This window comes from Mastigoproctus giganteus, chromosome 2 (assembly GCF_048544385.1).
Source record: "Mastigoproctus giganteus isolate SK-2022 chromosome 2, ASM4854438v1, whole genome shotgun sequence".
Lineage (NCBI taxonomy): Eukaryota > Metazoa > Arthropoda > Arachnida > Uropygi > Thelyphonidae > Mastigoproctus > Mastigoproctus giganteus.
In genome coordinates, this window is record NC_143576.1 from 218,785,959 (window position 1) to 218,806,874 (window position 20,916).

The following is a 20,916-nucleotide window of genomic DNA, read 5'->3' on the forward strand; positions in this document are numbered from 1 at the left end:
ACCTCATTCCTGATTGTTGACAATGTGATTATGCGCACTCTAGTGCCACGCGTGCTGTGAATATAAAATAAATATTAAAATCATGTAGCGCCACTACGCGGTTATGTAATTTTCAGCCCAAGCACGAACCCAGTAGAGAGAGCAAATTCTATTTTAGTTTTTAAGCGTAAAACATGCTTCAGATGCAGATATTTGAATATTTTTAATCGTTTTCTTTTCTTATCTTCCTATTAATTTTTATTCTTTAAAATGCACCTTAGAATGAATAATTACTACCGATAATTTAAAAACTGTTTATTTAATCCGTTTTATATCTTCAAAATACAGGCCAAGATCCCTGCTTTCTCTTTAATCGATTTTCTGCCCCTCTTCCCTTTCCCTGTTTTCAACTGTACGTGTTTTGAGAAGTGGGGATGAAGAGTGCATTGGAAGAGCCACGGAATACCAGCTACATCACACTATATACTCATCCACTAGATCCTGTCATCTATCTTATGTGTCGATATGATGATGCGCTGTACAGACTAACGCAATGTGCGCAAGTATCTCTCCATTTTTCTTCTCTCTCGGTAGCAGTATGCCATTACGCAATACAAGATGGAGTCACGCTCTAATTATTTCTCCCGTATCGTCTCTTACCTTGTCCGATCCATTCTCTGCAATCATAATTTAGGCGTAACCCTGACACAGAGGAAGCGATATTTATATCTCGCTATATTTCTACGCTATTCGTATCCTGTTGTGAAAAAACTTTTGCAATGATATTTGACCTTTATATTATGGCGGATCATAAGAGATTCAGGCATTATATAATTGGAAGTTTAAGACCTGTTAAACGACAGATAATCTTGCTTAGATCCATCTAGAAGGAACTGAACCACCAACGAAAATAGCCATACTTTAACAATAATAGGACTATTAGTCGAAAAATATGAATCATCGAAGAAGAATGATAAATGATCAGATAAAACATTCTAGAAATGGCGATTATAAGATTTAGATGAGGCGATTTTGATATAGAACAGGAGTGGCCAACTTCATTTGTGATGCGATCTACTTTTTTCCTTCAAAATGTACCGCGATCTACCATCTCAAAAATTTCATTGCACAAGGTGCACAAATCAAGGGATGACTGTGTATTTAAAATTCGTCGTGATCGACCGAAATTAAATCCGCGATCGACTTGTTGGCCACCCCTGATATAGAAGATTCAGTGGCATTGATCGCGTCCTACATAAGGGACTCATCAACGATTTGTGTTGAAAGCGTTCCTAAGGAGAAATTAACACAAAATAACTAAACATGCATTGATTCCCTTTAATGAGACTTACGTAATAAGTGGTCTGTTTTCTCTCTATTTTTCTTCTTCTTTTTCCCCCCAACTAACAAGTCTCTTGTAACAATAATCTCCAAAATCCTGTCTTGTTTTCTTTTATCCTCTCCATCAGTCTCTTGTTTTAAGTGGCAGCTTCCACAGCAAAATAACACCCTCCACACATCTCTGCTGATGACTGAATTCAATCAATGACACCATCTGCTGGTACAGACACACGAACACGCTGTCTTGACACAAACCACACAGCCGCTTGCTGCCATCCAATAAAGTTTATGGGCTTGGAGTAACGGTGTTTGTGTGTTTTGAGAAGAGTGGGAGGATGGGAAAGAACTGAGATACAACAGGAGAATTGAATACGGCGATGGGTACGCGTGCGTGTACACTGAGAACGAGGAGGGGATCATCTATACAACATGGGGGGAAGCGGACTGTGATAACATCTAATTGCAGGTGGGCGAAAGTGGAGAATACGATAACAGTAACGAACTCGAAAAAAAAAAGATGAATTGACAGATCGTAGTGGACAACACATCCGGTCGTTAACGACTTGTTACACCGTGACCCCGTTATAGCGATTGGAACGCAGGATCTTTTGTTGTTATCGTTACACTTCCGGTCATCGGTCCAACGTGTTGTCTTCGATCAACAAACATCATTAACCCATCTGTGACCATAGAATAATCCACATTCAGTTCGACATACTTGCTACTCAGGTCGAAACATTCCCACAAACTCCTGCTGGGCTTCCTCATAAAATCTAGGCGGGAGAGAATTGCTCTTGGCCTTGGTCGTTAGTAGCGACAAGGGTTACGAAACAAAGATTGTCTGGTAGGATAAGGACTAGTAACCTCTAACTTGGAATTAAAAAGATTTAAAATATTAAAAGATGACCCGGGATTAAAATACGTTACTTACAAACATCCTGGCACCGTGGTGTTTCATTGGTGTAAGCCCAATTTTGCAAACGAAAAAAAAAAAAATAAATAAAGAAAGAAAAACCAAATAAATGAATTTAAAGAAAAAGCTAAGAAAATGAAAACAAAAACATGAATTTAAAATATTTGAATATAAAAGAGTGAAGTTTTAAAAAAAAAGAAAGAAAGAAAGAAAAGAAGGAAAGAAACGAAAATTGTTTCATATTTTAAAAACTAAACTCATAAAACTACTGGCAAAACCCAGTTTAGATTCCACGATTCCAGGTTATTTAGGTTGCTGACTCTTTAGGAAGTTGGCAGTGCTTGATCGATAACAGTTCTGATATTTGTAAGATTTATCGAGGAGTCCACGCATCAAAGAAACAACTATCAAATCGGTTCTCGTAGTACATCTTATACTTGAAAGCGGAATTTCAAAGGCCTTACTGACTAACGAGGTCATGATGATGGAACTGATAAAATTCCCGTTAGTTACTACTGTTTCGACTCCATCTTTGCGAACCACAAATGTTGCCTTCCCCCCAGTTGATATAGAACGAAGGTAGAAATGCGCATCTCTTGTGCCCTCTCAAGTATTTTAGAGGTCCCCCCCCCCTCCACGACACTTATTCCTCCTCTCATTCCTTGGTCCTCTCTCGCTAAGGTCATTTATCAACACTCGATCACAGGGACGAGTTTTGTTTCGTGAGCTTTCCTTATCGTAGTGGTGGGACAAAGGATACGGGATTGCAAAACTAAACTAAACATAGCGAGATAGCGACTGATAACTTTATAATCATAAGTGGTTGCCTGTGTGGGCTTGAAATTGTCTTGTCAGTGATTGGATCATTATCAGTTATGGAGGATGGTCTAGAAATTTTCTGATAAACGCTAGTAAATGCTCGGGCCGCTTTGAAGATAAGATTTATGACTAAAAGCAATGAACACAAATTCTGTTAGTGATTCTTTTATTTTAACTATTCGGAATCTCGCTTACCAGAAATGCCAAATTAGCATTTCAGCAGGAAGTCACAAGAATCGACACCAAAACAAAATACGTTTCATTATTTTGATATTGGCATCACTTGACTTGCCAAGGAAAGAAAAAACTGCTGTGTGCGTAGAGAACGAAAGTTCCCTGAGGTTAAATTTTCATCTTTTCTCTTCAAACGTCAACAAATCGAAGTGACGATTTCACAATTGTTTCTGCAAATCATCATAATTCAGGCAATTGCTGAAACTCCCTAATAAAATATACACACCAATGTTCTGTATCAGCAGTCTAATTCCTTTTCTCCTTGCAATCGATTAAATTCAGAAATCAGATTAGACCAATGCAATAATTTAATTTGGATGACAAATCTCTTATACACCGTCATCCTGTCAGAAAGTCATTACTCACGCTGTCGTGAGGAAGAAAACTAATTATAAGGGACTGTCAAATGACATTCCACCATGAATCCTTCGTTAGCAGTTTCGGTGAAAAACTTGAAGGTACTCAAGTCAATATTTAACGAGATGGCCTACCTGGCATTATCGCAGAAATAAGGTGAAGGTGGTGAAACTTTCCGCTGAAAGGTATTCTAACACTGATTCAGTATTGTTTGGTGATGAAAAGGTTATGAAGAATTTTTAAATTAGAGACATAATTACTGTTTCCCGCAATGTCACAAACAGTGACATAAAGACATCATGGTGAGTCAGTCACAAAGCAGTAAGTGTACTCGCCGATCAAAAAGTTCAATAAAGAAATGTCAAATTTAAGATGATTTATTCTGTAATTTCAGTGATGTTCATTGAGGATTTGCAAACAATTTTCAATTCAGTGTTTTTTATTTTGCATTTTCACGGGAGAGAGAGAGAGAGAGAGAGAGAGAGAGAGAGAGAGAGAGAGAGAGAGAGAGAGAGAGAGAGAGAGAGAGAGAGGTCATAAATGGGTATTTTCAGAGTTGACTGGAGTAGTAAGTGGAGTCCCTCGGAGATCAGTGCTCGGATCTCTTTTGTTTCTTACCTTACACTAAATGATATTCATGAGGTAACATGTAAAAAAGCTGTCAAAATTTGCTGACGACTTAAAGGTTTGGAAGATGGTTAACGGTGAGAAACAGGCTATGCTTTTCAAAATGATTTGGTGGTTGCAAGTATGGCCGAAAAAATGCAGCTCAAGTTTAATCCTATTAAGTTTAATCCAATTGCCCTTGGGATATAAAATCCCAGGATGCAAAAAGACATTGAATTCAAGATGCAGCGCAATCAGGCGACAAAAAGGACACATGGTGTGCTAGCTATAATATATCGAAAATTTGAAAGTAGAGAGAAGGAAGTCATTATCCCCCTCTATAAGACGATGCTGCATCCACACTTGGAATATTACGGTTAGATCTAGAAGCCGCATCTAAAGAAAGATACAGAACTTTTAGAGAATGTGAAATTCATTTTACTAATCCCCTTCATGGATTAGTAAAATGAATGAAGCAGGAATATTCTCACTGGTGAGTGAGACAAGAATCAGCGGGCACATACAAAAGTGGCTTTGAGTGACCGCAGTTCAAGCTCGTGTGAATACTAAATACGGTATATATATATTTATTTTATTTATTTATTTATTTTTTTGTCTTCTCTCTGTTTTGTGAATTCCCTGCCTCTAATGGTCGTCCTGGAGTATAAACAGGAAATTTATTTATTTATTTTGCAACAATTATTGCTAATCGATTTGATGAAAATCTCGCCTAATTTTCACTTTTGACAATTTCGTTATTCCGTATTTAAAATCTAATTCAACAAAACGGCATTAATAATAAAAAATAAACGAAAAATATTTAAGAGAACCATTTTGAAAACTTTAAAACTGTTTCATTTCATCTTCCTTTTACCAAACAAAGCGATGCAAATAGACACTGAATGGGAGAAATGCAACAAGGGTATTAGTGGCGAGCTCCCCCACTTCCATCCCAAGAAATTGATTATTTATGAAGGCACTGTGGAAGAGGGGGAGAAAAGCATTTTAGCTAAATCTGGGTGAAATTAGTCACGAAAACCCATAAAAATCTCTGTCGTATTTGCGTTATGCTCTGATAGGCAGCATCCCTCTTTCCTATCTTCCTTTATTATGATTCCTGCATCGTCTTTACGATCCTAAATGAGGATAAGGGAGGAGAAATCGTTGCTGCGAACCACCCAGTAGTCTAATTAAGTCACCTGATTTATAGCCTTCCACAAAATAAGAACGCAGTGTTTAAACTATACACGAAAGGTCAGCTTTGTACGGCTTCCCCATTAAATAGTCCGCAGGAATGCCGACAAGGCCGTAAGCTGAAAGTACGATGATTTCATTTTGTTTCGAACGATGTCCGCAAATCTCCATGAGCAAAATTCAGGAAACATTATTAATTATGTATTAATATTGCGCACCGAAATTCATTTTTCTGTCTTATACGCATCAGGATAAAGTTTAAATCCTCCTACAGAGATAAAAGAGGATAAGATCTATATATGATGATAGGATAAGATCGTGGACAAATATTACCTGAGAATAAGATCGTGGACAAATATTACCTGAGGACAAGATCGTGGACAAATATATACAAATATCAGTTGATGATAAGATCTTGGACAAATATTACTCGACGACAAGATCGTGGACAAATATATACAAATATCACTTGAGGATGAGATCGTGGACAAATATATACAAATATCACTTGAGGATGAGATCGTGGACAAATATATACAAATATCACTTGAGGATGAGATCGTGGACAAATATATACAAATATCAGTTGTGGATAAATAAGATCTTGGACAAATATTATTCGATGACAAGATCGTGGACAAATATCACTTGAAGATGAGATCGTGGGCAAATATATACAAATATCAGTTGAGGATAAGATCTTGGACAAATATTACTCGACGAAAAGATCGTGGACAAATATATACAAATATCACTTGAGAATGAAATTGTGGGCAAATATACTGAAAAAAAACTGAAAGTCCAAACCTTTTTGCCAACAGGCGATATATCTTTTTAACAAGAACTATCTCTTCCCCTCAAAAAGCAACTGTTGGGAATATTATAAGGCAGGTGTAGTTAACTGGTTTGCACACGAAATACATTTTAAGGATACTCAGAAATGTGTATTAAATTCGATGTTTTTTTTTTAAATCACTTGCTTTAAATCACTTTTTTTTAAATCATTTGCTGTTTTATTTTCATATAATATTATAAGATTTAAAATATATGAATTTAAAATTATAAACCATAAATTTATAAATAAATAAATATAAGGTAACTTTCATTATAATAAACTCTCGAAATACTATTTGATAAAAGGGTTATCTTCAGTCCCTTAGATAAACTTAGGGATACGACAAGTCTTCAGTTTTTTTACCTATTTAATTAAATATACTCATACATTGTTTGTATGAATAGGATAAATAATTAAGGGGAAGAAAACACGAAGCCCTTAGCAGATAACCAAAGGAGTCCTTTAATTTGCTGTCGAGTAATCCATCATCAGCAAATACCAATTTACAGACAGAAGCTTTCAATTGTATACAACAGGAGAAATGTTCAATACATGGCTATCTCAATTAAATAAAAAGGGTTGGTAGCTTACCAGCCCTCATCAATTGAGGATTGGTAAGCTACCAAAATATTCAATTGACAAATGCCAAATAACAGATTACCATAGGAAATTCCAGAATATAAATCAAAGTGATATATTAGGAAAAGTCTTTAGCGGGGAAAAAAAGGGTGGAGGTCTATGAATCGATGGGGCGAGTGCGAGTTCAGAAACGCCTGTATCCATGAAAGGAGGGAGAAAATAATTAAATTAATATATCTTAATTTAACGTCGAAAGATGTTGTTGTTGTAAGGTTTTAGGAGCATCAGCGACTAAGGCCATATTGCTCCGTGTATATTGTCGGTAAATTGCGTGTGTTTTGAGGTCGATTTTCTGTTTGCAGCACGAAAAACCCTTTCCGGGAGAAAAAAAAAAAAATCCATGCTACCCTCGACTTGAGACCAACTAACTCAGCCACGTTGTGAAAAAAGCCCATAAAAATTCCTCTCGTCATCGATGGGACTCGAACTCAGGTCTTTTACACCCGATTTGGGGAGAACAGTGATCCCACCAACGGTACCACCTACGAGGGCCATCAAAACATGCAATGAATGTGAAGGTCTTAGAAGAATTAAGGTGTTCAGAAGTGTGTGTGTGTGTGTGAACAGAAATGGTTGCCTACCGCTGATGTAAAGCATTGCAGTTTATTACCATGATATCATCAGAAGAATGTGAAAAGTAAAACTCTTCTATTGGACACCATAAAGCATACCGCTTAAATTTCAAATAAAATAAAATAGACACCAGAGCTATCGTGGTCCTGTTATCTTGATACTGGTTGTCTTAGAAAGCACTTGTTTTGTATTAAATTCCTTCTGAGCATCTTCAAAATAACTTTCAAATATTATTCGTAAATATCTGTGAAATAAACTGCCGAACTCGGGTTATTAACACAATTTAGAAAGCTGTCGGACATCACGTTGCTTTTATTAATCATTGTACTCTTTCGGGGAAGCCAGGAAATGTTAAAGGTTATTCCAACCCCCGTTATGGCGAACAGGCTTAAAATATACGCTCATTTATAGTTCATTCTTTCCTCTCATGGAAGAACAGACCGTCCTTGAAGCCCAAATGAACCGCAATTGTCAGTAGCTGTCAGTTTTAAGGCAACATACGGGTACTTCGCATCATTGTACTAGCCTCGAAGGATGTAATGGATGGTTATTGTACACTATAGTGAAAGTAGCCAAAAAGTATGTGGACAGTAAGGGGGAGGATTTCGTAATGTACATTGAGCATTAACTTCTGCGGTATAATGGAAGGTATAAAAACTTACCTGGAAAGTACAATGCTCGCGTTACCGCTGCACACAGAGTCAACACCACAAGCCTGAACCACAGTAGACTCCACCGCTGCAGAACGATATCCATTCTATGCGGCAGCACACTTAGCACCTAGTAAAGCTACATCGGTTGCCGTACAATCCGGAAAACACTGCGGCCGACTGTTTGCAATGTCAAATCCGAGAACTCCTAACACTGGACAGGTCTGTTCCATCTGCTCTCCCTCTCCGCACATCCATCCATTCATTCAGTCCAACACACCTCGCACGCGTCGGTCCGAACGCTGCGCGCGAGCCACCCGATAGTAGTGGGACGTGGTCGAAAACGTAGCACTTCCCTTGCACAGTCCGAAGGGACAGCCTCCATGGTAACGCACCTCGGCATCCTCTGCACCCAATAGCCCGACTGGCCGAGTGACACCGGCGCCTCACAGCGGCCGCTTCGCACTCAGCGTCCCGGGCAAAGAAAAAGCGGAACGTGCTCTTCTTTTTCCGCACCTCCGCCAAAGGGTCTCTTCTCGGCTAATTACACTTCTCTCCGGCGCACTGCGTTCCGGCGGCGTCTTGTCGGCGGAACTGTTCTTGTCGTCTGACGCTGGAGCTTCAACTTCGGTGATGTGCGACGAATCCCCCCCCTACAGGTGGCCGACTGCCGTTCGCGCAAGTGACCACCGGTCACGCTGGGGTCACGGTGTAGGAGGATTGCGCCGAATCTGTCGGCATCTTCGGAAACTGTTCGCAGACGAGACACAGGTGGGCGGAAGAGATGATCGCAGCTACCCTCACACTGGCCTATTTGTTCCGCTATACGGCGCTGTGTAGGTAGGTCACTCAACGAGCGGCTTCCCTGTCGAGGATTTCACGTATCATTCTGCTTTGTAGTCGCGATAAAATGGTCACACGGTGCAGCTGCAGAATACGCGTTCCCTCAGCCATCTCGACCTCCGATTGCTGTCTCTGTCGTAAATTAGATGACAAGTACGCGAACACTAACTTGTTTTTTTTTTTTTTTTCTCGTGCCGTCATTCGACCCGGGTTCGCTCTGCTAACAATTCCGTAACTTGTGCACTTTCCATGACCGACAAGCCACTATGCCAGACTCTCCTTGGTAATAAACTCCACACAGCTGAGCGATTGCTGCAATCTTGTTACCAAGGCTTAACAGTGGACTTACGCGGTAGCGCCATCTGTCTTCGGTAAAGAGAATCAATAAATGAAGAATAAAACACTAAAAAGTCTGAAGTTGGTTAGTACTGTTGACCGTAAACTTTATTATTGTTTATTCATATATAGTTATTTGATAAACTAACTATTCTTGATAAATATCCTAATTGATGGATTTTTCATCCTTCCAAGCCTATACGCCGATCACCTTATGGCCTAGTAGTTGCCTAGGCGAATATTATGAACGAGCTAACTCAGATATACCACCCCAAGTGCGCGTTTCGTTAATAAACTATACTGCGTTAACAAAAGTATTGAGACAGCTAAGACAGATAAGATTTTAATAAAATCTTATCTGTCGACTTAGGGAGTATTTTGCCTGTAATACAGCACGGGTAACTCGGGTTTTTTTATCTAGCGAAACAGAAAAACCGACCATTGAATATAAGCAGTTTACAGCCATTATATACAGACACCTCGAAGCCTTAGTTGCTTTGGTGCAAAAATAAACACCTCTACAGCACGTTTTCTTTGGAAATATTCATATTATGGACGTTATTTATTCGGATATACTTTGTGGTGTATTTCCTATAAAGCAAAAAAAAAAATTTTTTTTAAATTGCTTTGAGCAGCACCATTCTAGGGGCGGCAGCATCGATCACCCCTCGGAATGGCCAGTAAGATTTGTTTTTATTTTATTATGGTTATATTATTTAAATATAGTACAGAAATCATAGGTATTGCACTAAGCGTTCTCCAAGTACATATTTATTATAAGTAATATTGTCCAGTATAATAAAAAAGATAGCAGACCAAATAGTGACCTTTTCTGGCCGAGTTCGCAGAAAATGACCCAGATTCGTTTCCATTATCAACAACTGCAGGATTGAAAGAAATTGAGCTGGGAGATTTGCAATTTTGATATTTAAATATGGCAGTTCACTCGAGTGAAAAGCTTGGGTGAGATTGACAAATAAGGAGCCAGTCATTGGTAAAAAAACTACCATAATGTCAGGTCCACCACCGCGCTCAGAAGTGCATCTGTCCTACTTTGACCTTGCGAAGGCTTTCGATAAGGTTCCATGGTGTGAAATGCGGAGTGTGCTGGAGAAGAAAATGTTAGCAGAAGCTTAGTAGCCGCTATTAGCAGTTACTATAAACGATACCACAACTATGTGAGAACTGGCAACGCAAAGTCAGAAGAATTCTTGACAACATTGGGTGTGAGGCAAGGAGACATTCTCTCCCCATATCGCTTCATCATCATAATGGATGATATCATCGAGGAATGCAGGGTACAGACCCTTCCGGCTTGGAAATTGAATGATGAGAACTCTATCCATCTCCGAGGTTTCTTTCACTAACGATGTCACTTTGATAGCCAAGTCGCAGGTAAATCTTCAACATAAGCTGAATGTGTGGCAGGAAGTCATGGCCAAAAGGAGAATGGTTATTAGCTCCGGAAAGAAGAAATCTATGGTAATTTTTAGCAAACCCGTACGCCATCTGATCGCCTTTGTTGGGAAGAACATTGAGCAGCTCTGGCTCTTTAAGTATTTGAGATCCATCATCAGCGAGGATGATCGAATAGACTGAGATCTGAGGACTTATCAGCGAAAAAGTTGAGCAAGCGAACCAAAATAGCTATATATAGAAGTCCACATATGTACTAACCTTGATATACAGCTGTGAATCGTAGACGCTTTCCTTTCAGCAGAGGAGCTGACTGTAGGCTGCTGAGGTAAGCAGAGTGGAACGGAAGACAAAACGAGATCGAGTACGTAATCAAACTACACGGGCTGCGCTAAACGCAACTCGAAGAAGCCCAACTTCGATGGTATGCCATGTCATCAGTGTGGATGGACAACCTGTTTCCACTTAGTTTAGCCTGGGAAGCCAAACCATTGGAGCGCGACTAAGAGAAGGGGGAGACCACGTGTGAATTGGGAAGACTGCATCCAGATCAGCTTGGCGGAGGGAGGAGTGGTCTGGAGACAGGTCAGGATTGTTACTCCTGACAGGAAAAGAATGGCGTTCTCTCTGTGATACCTCGACACCAGCCGGTATACTAAAAAAGTACTAAATATAATGACTCTTACGTGAAGAGCTCATTAGATATTGAAATTAGAAGTACTAATTGCTAAGAGTACCTGTGGTGTAGTGGTTATCACATCCGCCTAACACGCGGAAGGTCCCAGGTTCGAGCCCTGGCAGGTACATTATTATTTTTTTTTTTTTTCCCTTCGAAGTGCTATTACAAAAGGAATTTATATTTACCGGAAAAATTAATTATTCCAACTTTTGAAATACACGATACATAAAGGAGATAAAAGTACACAAGTGAATCACATGGTGTCTGACAGACTGTTTTATTTTGTTCTCACTGAACGGTCTTAATCGGAAGTTATTTAAAAATTGTCAGAGGCTTTTTCCAAAATGAAATACTCATAAAATCAAAAGCAAAATTGAGAACTGTAAGCCATTGGCACTCTTGTTAAAATCCACAAGGTGCCTCTGAGGTATAATGGCGCATTAAAAAAATAATAGCTTACTCATCGAGAACTGATTGGGCATTTCAAAATAGAAATCGTTTCTGATGCATGTACCTGTGATGTAATGGTTATCACATCCGTCTAACACATGGAAGGGCCTAGGTTCGATCCTTGAGGTACAAAATTGTATTGCACAGTTGGTAGGACTGCTCTTGTCCCCACACCGGGTGGGAAAAACCTGAATCCCCGTCGATGACCTGAGGAATTTTTATGGGTCTTTTTCACAAAGTGGCTGAGTTCATCGGTCTCAGGTGGGAGTAGCATGATTTTTCCCCCGGAAACTCGGGTTTTTCGTCCAGCAAAACAGACAATGGACCTCAGAAAACACACGCAATTCCAGACAATATACACAAGCAACTGGGCCTTAGTTGCCGATACTCCTAAAACCCAACCAACAACTGTTTGGGTGGGAAATTTTCAAACGCCACGACGTTTTATTTCTTAATTTCATGTTATTATGTACTGATTTTTTTATCCATTATTTATTGTAATTCTGTTCCATTCGTGTTAGTTTTGTGTTAAAATAGTAATATCCATACACGGTACTATAGTGCTAGAGTACTATAGGTTCTAATACCTTTCGCGTTTAGGACTTTCATTAAAAAAAAAAGGCTTCCCTCATCAAAAGTAAATTAAATTATTTATTTATACTGATACAGCTCCACAAGGTCGTAAGACTTTATAAAAAAAAAGCGAACAGAAGAACATCACCGTATTTAGTAGTCACTTGTCCTGAACCACGGCCATCAAACTGACATCCTGTGTTATATTTTAATGTACAGTTAGATCTAAAAAGAAACTGCTACTAATGCTGAGACATGTGTTATACTGTACAGACCCCTACTGGTTGTACTTTTCTCTTTTCAAGAATAACTACTAGTTTGCCATCTTGTCGGTTACTTCCTTCATGGCAGCGAAATAGTCCTGCCTTTTGTATATACCTGCTTTCAGGAGGTGAAATGGGCTCACCCCCTGACATATTAATTACTATGATTACGTTATGCTTACTTTTTGGATATTATCCAATTTCTTCTGTATTCCCCTAATTTATTTATATATTCTACTGATGTCTTTTTTGAGGTTCAGCGAACCTCGTTCAGCAGTAAGCTAGTCTCCCTGGAGCGCCTCCTCGTGGCTAGGGACGGGAGTCAGGACGCAAGATGTATTTGTTCTTGCCTCCTGGCTGCAAAGTCTCCAGGTGCCGGCAACCAACACACAACAAAACATACATTTACACGTACACACATCATCCTACACACATTCGCCGGCTTTAAACCTACAGAGAAATCGGCGGTGTATAAGGGAAACCTTGGATCCCGCAAAGAATTACAATAATACTTGAATACTTGTACATGTCTCAACATGTGTTATAACAATCTGTTATACATTATCAAAAATATTACAATAATACTTGAATACTTGTACATGTCTCAACATGTGTTATAACAATCTGTTATACATTATCAAAAATGTTATAAATTTGCGATGTGCAGTCAAGGTGGCTCACTCGGAAATTTTGATAACCAATAACTCAGCCACAGAACAAAATGTTTACAAAAACTTCAGACTACATCTACTGTTGTAGTTGGAGGGGAGGTTTGGAAACTACTTTAAATCACTCTCGTTCAGAGCCGGATTTATATATAAGCTAAACAAGCTACAGCTTAGGGCCTCACATTACAAGGGGCCTCGCTCTAGCTTAAAAAATCCTTTTTTAATATTTCCACAGGTGAAGTGTAAGAGAGAAGGGCCTCATACATGTATAAGGGCTTAGGGCCACAACAAGTTTAAATCCGGCCCTGCTAGCTATACATTTTTCTAAGTGCTGTGCTGGATGATAAACAGAAATGTATTTGTTTATCAACAAAGAATAATTTACTTAAAAAATACGTATATATTAAGGAAGTGGTCCCTGAATGTGTTGCCTCGAGTTTTCTGTAGAAGTTTTCGAAATACAGTACTCAAAATATTCCAGCTTTAGTTGGCACAGAAGACACATCACACGAACATTATATCCACTTTTCAAACGAAATAAAATGAAAACTTATCATATCCGATAAGTTTGCGATAATAACTTGTATTAATCTATAATTCGCTTCATCGATATTTAAGGAAAAATATCTTATAATTTACAATGAGTTGATAATCTGTTCACAGAAAGATGATAGTAATTGTAAATAAAGAACAGTGCCCGATAATCTCGTGTTCACTAGTCGGAGCCCAGACTCAGTGGCGCGTTATCCTATAGGCAAAAAAGACATCTGTCCAGGACCCCGACGAGAGGGAACCTCAAAATCACTGTTTCAAAAACTCATTGCTGTTTTTTTACTAATATTTTTAAGTGATTTTCATCAGAAACTGAACTTTCTACCTGCCAAGGGTAATGAACTTTACTTGAAGATTAATTTGAAAATTTCTTTTTTTCAAAAATGGTTTTACTGATTTTGATGAAATTTTATTTAGTTTTTATTTCATATAAGAACTAAATAAATGTTTGTTTTGTTGTCACAATAAAATGAAATTGAAAATATTCTTTATTAGTTTTTTCTTTAGATGTGGCCTTAAAATTCCATTTTGCCTAGGTATAGGCAAAATGGAATTTTGCCTATACCTAGGCAAAATGAAGGTATAACGCGCCACTGCCCATACTTCACGATTTAGTCCACGGGAAAGGAACTTAGTTCCAAAATATTTCCTTCATAAAGAAGCAAACTCGTTCCAGCTTAAAGTCCACCTCAAAGGACCAATTCATATTAACTTGTTATTTAGAGAGAGAGAGAGAGAGAGAATTTTTATTGCAACTTCATAATACAGTAGAACCCGGATGAGAAGTTTTCCAAGGTACTGGAGGTTTAGAACTTCTAACGCGAGAAAACTTCAAAGGAAGGGAAAATGATCTAAGGGTATGAAATATTAACTACACAAATAAAGATGAAAAGATGCACATATATAAGTTAAAGATTATTTTTAAGTACTATTTCAGAATTTATAAATATTTTACTCTGCCTATGGGAACCATTTTTAAACTGAGGATTTCTAATTGCTTAACATTCTGTTCATTAAACTCATTACCAGGTTGGAAGAATTAGCTCCTTTGGAGTTTCAACACACTCTAAAAGGTAACAATTACAATAAGACAGAGGAACAATCCACTAAGTAATTCAGAACTGTTCACAAGCATCAGAACTTAACTCTTAACGTGGTCGACGTATCCAATTATGGATATCGATGAAAACAATTGCAATACGTCACTTCCACTATATCAAAATGTTTATGCTGAAAAGGTTAAAGTGCTGAAAGCCTCTGACTAGAGAAAATTCACTAATCGAACAAGTTAGTGCCAGTTATCATTTTAGTTCGTAGTAAACCACCGAAGTAGGTGAAATGGTATCGTTTCTGTTATATATCATTGTGAATGCCTTCACAACGACCCCACCACCACCACCAAAGGGTGGTGGGGTCGTCATTGCTTATTCTCGGCGGATACTATCACCCCACCACCCTTTGGTGGTAGGGTGGTGGTATCCGCCGAGAATAAGTAATATTAGTATTCTCCATTGGCGAAGCGTTGCTTATTGGAGGTAGTGCAATGTCAGGGCAACTCGTTGCGAAGGCATTCACTATATGAGACATGTACCGGTGTATCAAAAATGATGCCATCTCACCTACTTCAGTAGTTTACTATGAACTAAAATGATGCTTGCCCCTAACTTGTTCCATTACTTGTTATTGATTAATATTTTTTAATATTAAAAATAAATAATTTCTATATTTAAAAAACGTATTAAGTGGGAAAACGTCATTATAATAATACGCTGTGTATTCTTTATCACGACCTTTTTATGCGGGAAGACTTTTTACCCGGGAAACTTCTTAAGCGGGAAAATAATACATTGCATACATTGCAAGAGTTAGTTGAAATGGGGACTTAAGAAACCAAACGTAGTAGAGGAGAAAACTTCTTATGCGGGAATTTCTTATCAGAGTTCTACCGTATATAGATCCATAAATTGCAAGTTTACTTCATGGCCAACAGCTTCCAATTCCGGTTGATTCATAACTATTAATAAAGAAAAAAAAAATAAAAAAAAAATAGAAACAATTAATAAAATAAAATAAAAAGCAAAAATAATAATAAAATGAAATGAAAAGCAAAAATAATAAATAAAATAAAAAGTAATAATAATAATAATATTAAAATAAAATAAAAAGCAATAATAATAATAATATTAAAATAAAATCAAAAGCAAAAAATAAAATTAAAAGGAAATAATACTACATTACTTTCCGGTCAATTGTACCTGCAAATTCTATACCAAATGTTGTCATACAAAGATCGTGAAATATGTACCTGTGGTGTAGTGGTTATCACATCCGCCTAACACGCGGAAGGTCCCAGGTTCGAGCCCTGGCAGGTACAAGTTTTTCTTTTCTTTTTTTTTCATAATTCTTCACTCACTAATCTTCAGATTCTTTTCTAGTTTAGTAGTCTAATTTAAATCAGCTTTTCCTTGCACATACTCCAAACGTATAATGTAATTATTTAGAGATTCTATCCTCTACATGTAATTATTTAGAGATTTAAAGCTGGATGAATTTTTTTTCCATATTACATTGCATGCGAACCGATTAGCATAGTAATAAATAAATATCCCAGATAAATTTTAATAAACAAAAAAAAAAAATAAATAAATAAATAAAATCTAAAGGTTAAAATTTTTTTTAATAGTTTATAATCTAATTGGGAAAGGAAGTTACGTGGTTTCTATCCACACAGTAAATTATATACTATGTATAATAATAATAATAATAATAATAATAATAATAATAATAATAATAATAATAATAATAAATGACACTATTATACCACGTGAAATTATTAACAAAATAGTTTTTATTAAACTCATTTATACAGTGTCATTTATTATTATTATTATAGTATATAATTTATGTTACAGTTTACAATCAATGCTATGAACTAATGCTGTGAAGTGCAATTCTATAAATTTTGATACATTTTAATTTTACTTATGTAATTTCAATTAATTAATTTGATTTTAAATAATTGATTAATTGTAATAAAAATAAATCTCAGTTCAGTACATTATATAAACAGGGAGAAACTGTTTATAGACCTGTTAGTTTAACTTGTGTTCCGAAGAACACAATGGAGTCACTGGTTAAAGAAGCGTTTCAGGATAGACAAGATTGCAATAATAGTTAAGACACAGCATGGGTTTGTTATTTGATTGGATACTACGATGTGGTCACAAAGGAACTGGATGGTAAGAATAATTTTGATATCATATAGTTGGATTTCAGGAAAGCTTTTGATACTATTGCACATGGAAGACTGCTGTACAAATTGGAGAGGTATGGTATTAAGGGCAAGTTACTACAATAGATAAAGGGCTGGTTGAGTGGGAGACGACAGAAGTGGTAATTAATGGACACTGCTCTTCGTGGACTCATGTTATTAGTGGAGTTCCCCAGGATTCGGTGCTGGACCCATTGTTGTTTTGTGATGTACCTTCATCAACCTTCATCAGTATTATTGATGAAGGTACATCACGCTTAATGTCCAAGTTTGCAGATGATACAAAGATTGGCAGGGTTGTTAACAACAGTAAAGACAGTATGCTACTGCAACAGGATCTAGATAAGTTGGGAAAATGGGCTGAAGAGTGGCAACTGAAGTTTAACATTGACAAATGCAAAGTACTGCATATGGGTAGCAGTAACCCAAGAGAAACATATCAACTGTGTGGTACTGAACTCAGGTGAGTGGAGAATGAAAGAGACCTGGGAGTAATTGTGCAGTCAGATATGAAGTTTTCTGAGCAGTGCAGAAGGGCTGCCAGAGCAGGTCATGGAGTTTTGTCAATGATATATAGGAATTTTGCTAGCAGAGACAAGGAGGTGATTATCCCGTTGTACAAGGCAATGGTCAGCACCTTGAGTACTGTGTACAGGTCTGGAGGACTTATTTTAGGAAGGATGTAGAGTTGCTAGAACGAGTACAAAGAAGGGCAACAAGATTGGTGAGGAGAACAAAGGGAGTGTTCTTACCAGTAAAGCATAAGTTCTGCAAATTGCAGTGCCTGGGGACTAGGCACCTGCGAGGTGATCTGATTGAGGTGTATATTGAAGGCCTTGAATGGGTTGAGCAAGCGGAATGCTGATGGGATTCTTCCTCTTGCTCAGATTAAGAACCTGAGGGAGCATAGATTCAAATTGAAGAAAGACAGTTGTAGAATAGATGTGCGTAAATTTGCCTTTAGGCAGCGGATAGTTGATTGCTGGAACACATTTCCATCTCTTGTTGTGGAAGTTGATAGTTTAAATAAATTTAAGGCTGAGCCAGACAGGCATTTGGAGTGAATGGATGAGTGAAATGGGTGGTTTTTTTTTTTTTTCTTTTTCTTTTTGGGCTGATGCTGCATAAGCTTTCTTTCTTGCATCGTATGCCTCAACTAATGCTAATGCTAACCCAGAAAACAGACTCGTGGGCCTTTTTATCAAATCAGTTAAAATGATTGTCGTTATGGGATTTGGGACAATTTTGAGGACAGTTATTCTCAGTGCCCGTGAAAATTTTAGACAGGTTACAGATAGGTTAAGATTTTTCTTTTATGAAACATTTATCCATGTTTTTAAAGGGGAACTGACAGCGAATTCTACACATGTTCACATCAGCTTCCTACGCGAGCCTTCCAGGTTCGATAGCTAATAAGCACGACCTAGTTGTTTTTATCCTCTTTAATATGTAAATAATCAAAATGTCTTCAATTATAATATATTTGTACTCTAAGAATCGGAAGGACGGATTTTCCTATTTATATCTCCGTAGGAGAGCTCTCGTTTTCTTGAATCCAATTCACCTTTCTCTGGCATTCTTCAAGGATAGGGTGATCAGATGCTCTTATACAATTTTCGGAACGTTCAATCTTCAGTATTTGGTTACTGAATATGCCAGGCATACTGAATAGCATGAAAGTACGCTTCAATCAATGGTGATTCAAAAATATTTACAATAAATTTCCACAACTTTTCTTCTGAAAGAAACTATACGTTCCATGCAGTACTTCCGAAAAAATTGGTTCGTCTTTAATACAATATTCTTACCCATGGATCTTTGCGACAACAAGTGATAGGCAGGTTTAGCTACGCCCAGCGCCAAAGGGGAATAATGAGGAAAATTTTACTCCTTTGCGACTGGTTTTAAATCGGAAAACGAAGTTAAGCACAGGGACAGATAGCAAAACGACAGTCACTCTAACGCAAAATCGTGATGATTAGCAGCCAATAACTGCGAAGCAGTGAGCGGGGCGAGCTAGGATTTGTTGTCGCAAAGGTCCATGGGTCCACCTTGTAAAAAAAAAAAAGAAAAAAAAAAGGGAAATTGCAGTCATGATCAATCCACTGCAGGATTGAAGCCTCCTCAACGATTCATTTGATGGAAATAGACCATAGTCTGCCACGCTGGTTCAGTGCGTGGTTGGCAGATCAACCGCATTTAGCAGTCAGAGGCTTGAACCCCGGTCTACTCAAAGAGCGTGTGCTACTGCACTCTCGCCCCTGACCACTCGGTTCTTGGTATAATTTTCACCAGTGAGTTTTTGAATGTGTCTGCAAATTGCTATACATTACGCCTTTTATTATGACAAAAATATCTTTAGGCAGATTGATTGGTAACAGGTTTCTTGATGTTACCAGATATCATTTTAATTACTATAGTGTAACTTTAACTAAAAAAAAAAAAAATGATCAATTTAATATAAATCTACGATTGATATATTACATCGAAATTAACAATTTCTGTAGAGTCTTCTCTCCAGAATCATGGAATGGTGTACAGTCTCCTCTTGTACAACAACAGTGTTTATTATAAAATACCGTGTACTCAAGATGTACATCCAATATTATAAAGATATTACTAAACTCGAAAAGTTTCAAGTTAAGATTATTAATAGTAAAGTAGCTCAAGTTAAGATTTTTAGTAAAGTAGTTCAAGTTAAGATATTTAGTAAAGTAGTTCAAGTTAAGATTATTAGTTAAGTGGAATAACTTATTTGATTTGTTACTTTAGGCGCACATTATGCTACGTTAGCACTATGCACATTACATTAGCACACTATGCACATTACGTTAGGCGCACATTAATATTAACATCCAATGATGGAAGAATGATTTTAGCTATGATTTTCTCCTTTGGCGCCATCTGCCACCGAAAAATCTAACTAATTAATATTAAAAAAAATTAATTATTATACAGCATTAGTATTAGTAGTGGAAAATCATGCAAACAAGTAAGCTTATAAAGCATAGGCCAAAAAAAATAAAAATAATAAATAAATAATAATAAGAAGGGAGTTATGAAAAAAAAATGAAGACATGAAAAGTTTCATGATTGCATATTTTTCAATATGGATAACATTGTGCTGCGGGCTACTAACTACCATCCCTTAAAAGATTTTTATTTTGGAAGTTTTTTTTTTTAATAAATTTTTTGTTCTCGAGCTTGCCGAGCCGAGTTGTCACTTGTCAGGTGCAGAGGACCAAAACATTTGATTAATAAATTAAAAAAAAAAAAAAAAAATGATATTTAGAAATTTTGTAGAAATGCGGCATTATACTGATTTTTAAATAAAGATTTTATTGCCCGGTTTTCAAAGAATGTGGCCACCCTAAAGCAGGGGCGTATTCAGGGGTGGGCAGAGGGGGCATATGCCCCCCTTAACGAAAAAATTGAAATTAAAGAAACAGAAGGCAGGAGGCGTTCTAAAAAAAACTCAAAAGCCCGGTCGCCATGCCCCCCCTTACGATGTTACCAGGATCTGGTTGCTATCTCTCCCCATACGATGATACCTGGATACCCTACTACCCTAAAGTACTGTATATGTTTCCCTTAGATTTTGTTACATTTTCAAGAATATACAGGGTGTTTCATAAGTGAGCCTTAATTTCAGGATCCATTCAAGACTTGAATCGATCTTGAAAAACGAACATAATGAAAAAAAAAAAAAAAAAGTTCATATAAAA

The 20,916-nt window shown here is 37.3% G+C and overlaps 1 protein-coding gene and 2 non-coding genes across 3 annotated transcripts in view; 2 read left to right on the forward strand and 1 right to left on the reverse strand.

Moving 5' to 3' along the window:
- Positions 1–8,246, reverse strand: part of LOC150090130 (putative receptor-type tyrosine-protein phosphatase mosPTP-1) — a 529,269-nt gene extending 521,023 nt beyond the window's left edge. Inside the window, exon 1 of the mRNA XM_090390174.1 lies at positions 8,153–8,246. Coding sequence (XP_090246300.1) covers positions 8,153–8,246 — 94 coding nt within the window. The remainder of the gene's footprint in view (positions 1–8,152) is intronic.
- Positions 8,247–11,468: 3,222 nt separating this feature from the next.
- Positions 11,469–11,541, forward strand: TRNAV-AAC (transfer RNA valine (anticodon AAC)). Its single transcript has one exon. It is a non-coding gene; the product is annotated as a tRNA-Val (tRNA).
- A 4,680-nt stretch (positions 11,542–16,221) lies between these two features.
- TRNAV-AAC (transfer RNA valine (anticodon AAC)) lies at positions 16,222–16,294 on the forward strand. The gene has a single exon. It is a non-coding gene; the product is annotated as a tRNA-Val (tRNA).
- The last annotated feature ends 4,622 nt before the right edge of the window (positions 16,295–20,916 follow it).